The sequence below is a fragment of the Nicotiana sylvestris genome, chromosome 8 (genome assembly GCF_000393655.2).
Source record: "Nicotiana sylvestris chromosome 8, ASM39365v2, whole genome shotgun sequence".
In the NCBI taxonomy this organism is placed as follows: Eukaryota; Viridiplantae; Streptophyta; class Magnoliopsida; order Solanales; family Solanaceae; genus Nicotiana; species Nicotiana sylvestris.
The window spans coordinates 54,240,543-54,248,929 of record NC_091064.1 but is presented as its reverse complement, the minus strand read 5'-3'; the positions used below and the strand labels follow the sequence as shown (position 1 = coordinate 54,248,929).

General features: G+C 38.8%; 1 protein-coding gene across 1 annotated transcript; it reads right to left on the bottom strand.

Moving 5' to 3' along the window:
* Positions 1 to 6,804: 6,804 nt before the first annotated feature.
* On the bottom strand, positions 6,805 to 7,892 carry LOC138875044 (uncharacterized). The gene is made up of 3 exons (XM_070153853.1): positions 7,625 to 7,892; positions 7,402 to 7,538; positions 6,805 to 7,233 (listed from the first exon to the last, which is right to left on the bottom strand). The coding sequence occupies exons 1-3, from the start codon at positions 7,890 to 7,892 to the stop codon at positions 6,805 to 6,807; spliced, it is 834 nt and encodes a 277-aa protein (XP_070009954.1).
* Between the last annotated feature and the right edge of the window lie 495 nt (positions 7,893 to 8,387).

The following is an 8,387-nucleotide window of genomic DNA, read 5'->3' as shown; positions in this document are numbered from 1 at the left end:
AAGAGTGACAGTGTGTCACTCTAACCCCTTAGAAAGAAGTCAGATGACTCAAGGAGTCAAGTGAATCTGTGCCAAATGAAACAAAAGAAGTGCTTAAGGGAAAATGGAACCTACTTAGACCAAACATTTCCTACCCTGAACCAAAAACCTTCACCATTTCTCCACAAAAGCCCTATATGATCTTGAGTTGAATGAAGCTTACATTAGTGGTGACTCACATAAGGGGAAAGCATATGGTACTTAGAGCCGGACTTGTGACTTTTTCTTGAGAGAGATGAGTTAACTTCCATTGACCGCGTTCTAAGTGCTACTATTCTAAAGGTGAGGTTTGCTTAGGGAGAGTTGAGGATGTGTGAGTTTGGGTTCCACAATGACCAAAGTAATAGAAAGAGTTCTTTGATATGTTGAGTCAACTCTCAATGCTCTTGTGTCGTACTTAATCCATGGTGTTTCAAAGAGTAAAAGTTGTTAATGATTCTTTTGTTGAGGGCAATTGTTAGTCCCAATTGATGCTAGATAAGGTTACTTTAGGACAGCTGAAATTTTCTTGGATGTTCTCTTAAGGGGTGGGTCTTATTTTGTTTGCTTGAGGACAAGCAAAAGCTTAAGTTTGGAGGAGTTGATAACTAGGAATTTTGATGCATTGTATACTCCTTCTTGCTTATGTTTTGATTAGAAATTTGTACAAAATGGTCCCAAAAGGCTCACAAGTTGTGCTTGATTGCAGGTTTGATCAACAAAGTGATAAGATGTCAAAGATCAGCTCAAAAAAGAGTGAAACTTGCACAAGTATCAAACAAGAAAAAGCTGAGGCAAAACAGGCTCAATGCGGCCACACACCATTCTGTGAGGTCCGCATGAGTGAGGTTCAGAGAGTATGATATTCAGGAAAACAAGCAATGCGGCCGCACTAGGTTTTGTGCAGTTCGCACTGGGACCAACGCGGCCGCACTCGATTTAGTGCGGCCGCAGTGAGAAGGATCAGTGAGCTGCCAATTCCAAGTTTCAAGCCAATGCGGTCCGCGCTCCATTTCATACAGACTGCACCAGAAGCCTCTGTGGCTGCACTACATTCTGTGCGATCCGTATTGCCAGAGTTTAGAGACATGGATTTTCAAGTTCAGAGCTTTCGTGCGTTCCCACACCATTTTGTGCGGTCCGTACTAGCCCCTCAGGGGTATTTTTGTCCAGATTTTTTAGCTTAGTATAAATAGCTTCTTTTCCCATTTTTAGGTCATCAAATATTTTTTAGAAAAGAGCTGCGCTCGTGGGTTCAATACTTTTAGCTATTTTGGGAAATTTTATCAACATTTCAACATTGAATCTTATTGTTTATCTTAGTAATTAATTAATATGAGTTGTTCCTCATCTACTTCTTGCTTTTATTCTTTACTTATGAGTAGCTAGACCCATAAGCTAGGATTATGGCTCAACCCTAGCGTGGGTAATTGATGTATTTTAGGGCTAGATTGACTATGAGTGTTTGATATTTGGGTTTATTTCATGTTTAATTGCTGAATTAGTGGTTGCAAACACTAGTTTGTGTTTAGTTGACTTGGGCTCTTCTTGAGAAAGAGAGCCTAAGTCTCCGAAATTGGTCCAACAAGGAAATGGGGCATACTCAAGAGATTGATAGCCCCAATTAAAGGGTTAAACCTCGAGAGAGTAATACCCGACTTGAACTTTGCTTGCTTGTGCAAATTTGCATACCCAATTGGTCTTGAGAAAGTCAATTCGGGCAAAATCACTCGAACCACCGAGAGGTGTAGAGTGGGCAATATCATGCAATGGTTATATCATACTCCCCAAATATGTCGATCATGTCTTAGACTCAAGTACCCGTCAATTGACCACCTAGGTGAAAGTCACTACCCTAGTGCCTTTTAAACCATTTGAACAACATGCAACATTTTACTCTTAGCTTACTCTAGTTTAATTTAGCATTGTAGTTTGATAAAAGTAAAAGTAAAACAAAAACCAAAAAATGTTTATAAGTGTAATTTGGAACACATACGCAATCCTAAACTAGATAGATACCCGACTCCAGCTTCTAGCTCTCCGTGAAAATCGATCCCGACCCTAAAATGGGTAAAAGCTCTTTGACCCTATCTCGCTACTCAATAGTAGTGTAGGGTAGGCCTCGACCAGGCGTATGTTCGAATCTGGTTTTGGATGACCCGGGAGCATTTCAGTGCCTATTGTGGAAGTTAGCATTTTGGAAGAATTTCATTAATTTGGGTTGAAGTGCATTTCAATGTATCGATGTCTGTTTGGAATTCCTGTCTGAAAATAGCTCTGTATGGTCATTCCAATATTGGGAGCGCGTTCGAAAGTAGATTTGGAAGTCCATAGGTCATTTTAGAGCCGTTTGGCGAAAGTTAGAAAGATTGAAGGTTTTTGAGAAGTTTGACCAGAAGTGGACTTTTTGATATCGGGGTCGGATTATGATTTCGGAAGTTGGAGTAGGTCCGTGATGTCAAATGTGACTTGTGTGCAAAATCTGAGGTCAATCGGACGTGATTCAAAAGGTTTCGGCTTCGAATGTAGAAGGTTTAAGATCTAAAGTACATTAAGCTTGAATTAAAGTGCAAATAATGGTTTGAGCATTATTTGATGTGATTTGAAGCCTCGAGCAAGTCTACATTATGCTATGGAACTGGTCGGTGTGATTGGACGTGGTCCCGGGGGCCTCGGGTGGATTCCGGGTGGTTAACGGATTGAATTTGGCCTTTTGAAGATTTGCTAAGCCTGCTGTCATCTGGTGTAACTGCACCTGTGAGGTTTTGGCCGAAGATGTGAAGCCGCAGAAGCGGCCAAAGGGGCGCAAATGCAGTTTGGTGGGGAAGAGCTGAGAGATGCGGTTATCTCGCCGCTAAAGCGAGACCGCACCTGCGGAAAGGAAGGCACATAAGTGAAAGTGGGAAGCTGAGGGATAGACCGCAGAAACGTTAGTAAGGCCGCACCTGTGGAACCACAGAAGCAGTCAAGTGACCGTATGCGCGAAAGTCAGGGCTGGCAGTGTCTTCTTTAAAAATGAGGGTTTGGCTCTATTTCATTTAATTTTCACCCATAAGAGCCGATTTTGGAGCACATTGGAGTGCCATCTTCATCAATCATAATGGGTTAAGTGTTTTCTTCATAATTTTGAGTTAAATACATAAGTTTATATAGATTTGAACATGGAAACTAGTAGAAATTGGGGTTTTGGTGGAAAAACCTAGAATCTTGTATATTTGGATTTTGACCACGAATTTTGGACATGGAATTGAGAGTAAATTATATATTTGAGTTAGTGATGTCATGGGCAAAGTTTATCTTAGAAAAGTTTCGGAATCAGGGCACGTGGACCCGAGGGTGATTTTATCGACTTTTCAAGCGAAGTTGGGAATTGTTGTAAATAGGATTATAATGTATATTTTAATATATATTAATGAGTTTGCATAATTATTGACTAGTTTTGGAGCATTGGTCATCGGTTTGAGTTGTCGGAAGGGCTTGGGAGCCGGTTATGAAACTTCGGAGCGAGGTAAGTCTCCTTTCTAACCTTATAAGAGAGAATTAACCCCATAGGTGAATTAAATTATTATGTGCTTCTATTTGTGGGGCTACGTACACACGAGGTGACGAGAGTCCGTACGTAGCTACTAGCTATGCCTATGTCCAGGTAGTTTTAGGCTTACATCATGCCTTGTTGATATTGTTGTTAATTTATGTTTATTGTTTATTTTGAGAAAAAGAGAGATTGGATTAGCTTATTAAATGTTTTGAAAAGAGTTGAAACTAAGGAACAGTTGGGAACTTAAAAGTTTTCATTTGAAATTCGTAATTTAAAAAGAATTGAGGAAATTTAATAACTTAAGAAATCTATGTGTAACTGTGTCACATGTATGTTTTGTGAGCAGGGTAATTTCCTTAAAAAGCTACAAGCTGGATTTTCTTATTTTGAAAAGAATCAAGAAAGGTATATGATTTTAATGTTAAATTTATATTTGACCGTGTCTCAAGTATGATCCGCGAGCGGGCGATTCCTTAAATTTATATTTGACCGCATCGCACGTATGATTCGCGAGCGGGGTATTTTCCTTCTACTACTCTTATGGGATCGGCCGTTCGCCTCGGCAGGATTTATGTACCATAGTCTCATGGGAGCGGGCTGTTCGCCTGGGCAGGTTAATAGATGCATATATGGTTCGCGCCATTCGACCCTCGGCGGTGCACAATTTACTTTTATGTTGGATCGGGCTGTACATTTGGCTAGAAGCCAGTGTACCTGAGGGTTTTTCTCTGATATTATTTATGACAACCTCTTGATAATATCAACTATATCATTATATATATGCTCCGGTTACGGAGGAAACTTTCTGGTTGAGAGCTTGAGTAAAATTGTAAAGAGGAGAATTGTACCGCGTATTTTATACATGTTTATTTCATATATTTACTCTGCTTCATACTTGCTCACTTCTTTACTATATCTCATATTATTGGACCACTAGTAAGTGTCAAAGTCGACCTCTCGTCACTACTTCTTCGAGGTTAGACTAGATACTTACTAGGTACGTGTTGCTTTCATACTCATACTACACTTGCTGTGCATTTTGTTGCACATGCACATGCATGTCTAGTAGCCTAGTGGGCACATAAGCATGGTTGATATGAAGACTTAGGTGAGCTACATCTATCGAGACGGCCCACAACCAGCAGAGTCTCTCTCAGAGTATTGTATTTTCTTTCGATCCAAATTTGTATTCCGGATACTTATTGTGCTTTATTTTATTTCCTAGTAGTTACTCATGCACTTGTGACACCGGGTTCTGGGGTGATTATGGGATATTCAGTGTTGAAATCGAAAAACATTATTATTTATTTTATAAAGTTCATCTGTTACTAGTGAAATTGAAGAAAACTTTATGATTTCAAAAATATAAAAAGAGAATTTAATTAACTATTTAGTGTTGGCTAGCTTGGCAGTGGTGTCAGGCGCCATCACGACCCTTAATGGATTTTGGGTCGTGAAAACAATCTCAACATAAAGAAGGAAACTTTAAATGGCAACCCTTTCACCCAAATGAACTTATATAGCTTGCTTTCTTGCCCTTTTCTCCTTGTATATTGCCAAGCAGATTTTATTGTAAATTGTCCCTTAGTTTCAAGCTTCCACCATGGCCTATCATTTAAATAATCACATGAAGGTGGTATAGTGGATTCAAGAACATGATCAGCTATCTCACCTGGCAGTAACTCCTTTAGCAGCACATCATTCCATTTCCCATTCTCCACAACTTCATCTACATACACTATGGATTCATCAAACCAATGATCTGGCCTAAAAGCATGATAAAAAGCTCCAAGACCAGACTAGTTGTCATACCAAAAGTGAGAATTACCCCTTTTCAGTTGCCACCATATTTGATGCTCCACTTGATCTCTCATTTGAAGCAACTTCTTCCATACTTGAGATCCACCTCTCCAAGGTACCAACACTTCATTAATCTTCTTGCATTACTTGTTCCTCATGAATGTAATGTACAATGTTGGTTCTATATTTCCACCAGAGCTTTGCAAAAGGTGCTTTGGATACATCATGTTGGGATCTAAAACCAAGACCATCCTCATCTTTAGGTAAGCACAAAGAATCCCAAGCAGCCCAATGTATTGCGCTACCATTTGCAGAGTTACTCCAGTAAATGTAGCAAACACCTTATGTAATTGAGTAATGGCATTTAACGGTGGGTTCACAGCTGACAGGAGGTGAATTGATATTCTCTCAAGCACATGTGAGATTAAAATAGCCCTACCTCTAATAGATAATAGCTTGCCTTTCCATGATTGTAATCTCTCCTGTACTTTGAATATGATGGACTTATAAAAATCCTCCTGCCTCCTACTGTAGAATATTGGACAACCTAGATATGTGAATGGGAATTGATGCCTTTGAAATTCAGTGATGAGATGCACTGTATTGGCTTTTTCTTTAGGAACATTTTCAGGCACATAAAAAGCTGACTTCTTCATGTTAACTTTCTGACCTGAAGCTGCTTTATATTCCTCTAGTACATTCATGATCAACTTGATTTTCCCATAGTGAGAAGAACTGAAAATGATAGTGTCATCAGAGTATTAGAGATAATTAATGTTCTGACTCCATTTGGCATTCCAAACCCTATGAAATTAGGGTTATCAAATAAAGCATCCAACGCCCTACCAAGCACCTCTGCAACCAATATAAATAATATATGAGACAATGAATCTCTTTGCTTTACATCCCTTGAATATTTGAAGAAACCATTTGGCTGACCATTTAATAGTACTGAATACCAATTGTTTGAAACTAACCTGAATACTATATCAATGAATATTTCCCCAAATCCCATCTGTCTCAACACTTTTGTCAAAAACAACCATGAAACCCTATCATATGCTTTGGCCATATCTAATTTTATCACTATATTGGATGGCTTGCCTCTCTTCCTTATGTCAGTGATAATCTCCTGTATTAATAATATGTTCTCCACAATACTCCTTCCTTTTACAAAGCATACTTGATTTGGAGAAATGAGAGTAGGAAACAAGTCCACCAATCTCTCACGAATCACCCCTAGAGATGAACTTGTTTGAGAAATTGCTCAAACTAATTGGCCTCATATCTAAGAAAGTTGCAACATTCTTCTTCTTAGGTAACAATAGAAGATTTGTGTGTGTAATGAATTTTGGAAGATCAACACCAAATTGAATGCCCTAACCATATTCAACACATCATTACCGATAATAACCCAGTTAGATTGATAAAACTATCCAGTGAATCCATTAGGACCACTGGTACCTTCCCCATTCAAGCCAAAAACTGCAAGCTTGACTTCCTCCTGGTTCTGCCCACAGTCTAGAATTTTGTTCATCAGTGCCCATTTTAGGAACATGTTTCACTATGTCAAAATCTGTTGGAATCCTCTCCTCAGTGAATTGAGCTTGAAAGAAATCCATTGCCTCCTTAGGTATCTCTTCCTGTGAATCAATCAAATTACCATTATTATCAAGAATTCTGGACACCTGCAACCTCTTCCTCTTTTCTTTGACATGAGCATGAAAGTACTTAATGTTCCTATCTCTATCTTTGAACCACTGCATGCCTGCTTTTTTCCTCCAAAGTTCCTCTTCTAGATGGTAGTACCTGGTAAGATCAACCTCCACTTTATGCAATTTGGGCTCTATTTTGAGTTGTTGGATGAAGCTCAAACTCTATCTCATGAACATTGATCACATCTTCTAAGGCAGCAATTTGTTTGAAAATATCACCAAATGTTTCTTTGCTCCAATTGCCAATGCTATATTCACCTTCTTCATCTTATTTTGAAACACTATGAATGGATTGCCCATACAATCAGAGTGCCAATTCTCCTAAACCACCTTCAAGAAAGATTCATGCCTTGTCCAGAAGTTAAGAAACTTGAATGATTTCCTAACTTGTACAATATTTACATTACATGAGAATAAGAGAGGAGCAGGGTCTGACCCATACTTGATCAAATGCTTAACCTCCAAAGCTGGGAATAAATCTTGGAATTGTTGATTAGTCAAGAACTTGTCTAGTCTCTTGAATATGTAGTCAATATCCGACCTCCCATTCTACCATGCATAAAGACTCCCTTTGAATCCAAGATCATACAATGAGCAAAGTCTTCAACTTCACTCAGGTAAACTGGAAGGCCACCATACTTTTCTTCCTTCGATAGAATGACATTGAAATCACCTCCTACAAGCCAAGGATATTCCATATCAAAAGCTAAATGATACATAGAGTCCCACAATTCAATTCTCTCTACTGCATCACATTTCACATATACAAGTGTAACAATCAATTCCTTCCCTAGACTTCTATGAAACAACTTTAGAGTCATTTATTGTTCCATATACATAATAATGTCTACATCAATATCCTCATCAACAATGCCCATATCCTGCCATTCATGTTTGCATAAGCAGAAGGAATCTCCGGCTTTCTTCTATACTCTTCAAGCTTGTTAATATCTTGCCAAGGCTCCATCAATCCAATCAAATAAAATTTGTACTTTCTGTTAAGGTTAAGTAACATATTGAAAGTTTTTTGTGCGTTTATCGATCTCACCTTCCAAATTAAAGCATTATCCATAGGATTATTTGGTCATAGGGATCCCACTTCTCTTTGGTTGCACCCTTACAGGTACAGTATTTTCCTTTTGTTTCCTTGCATGTTTCCAATTGATATTTTAGTGTCAACACTCCTGGATGAGATGTCTTCATCCCTAGATGCCTGTTGAAAGTTGGCTGTCATTCCCAACTTCTTTTAGCCCCTATTATTAATGAGAATGACCTTAGCCAATATACCACTTGTAACACTAAAAGTTTTCCCAGTC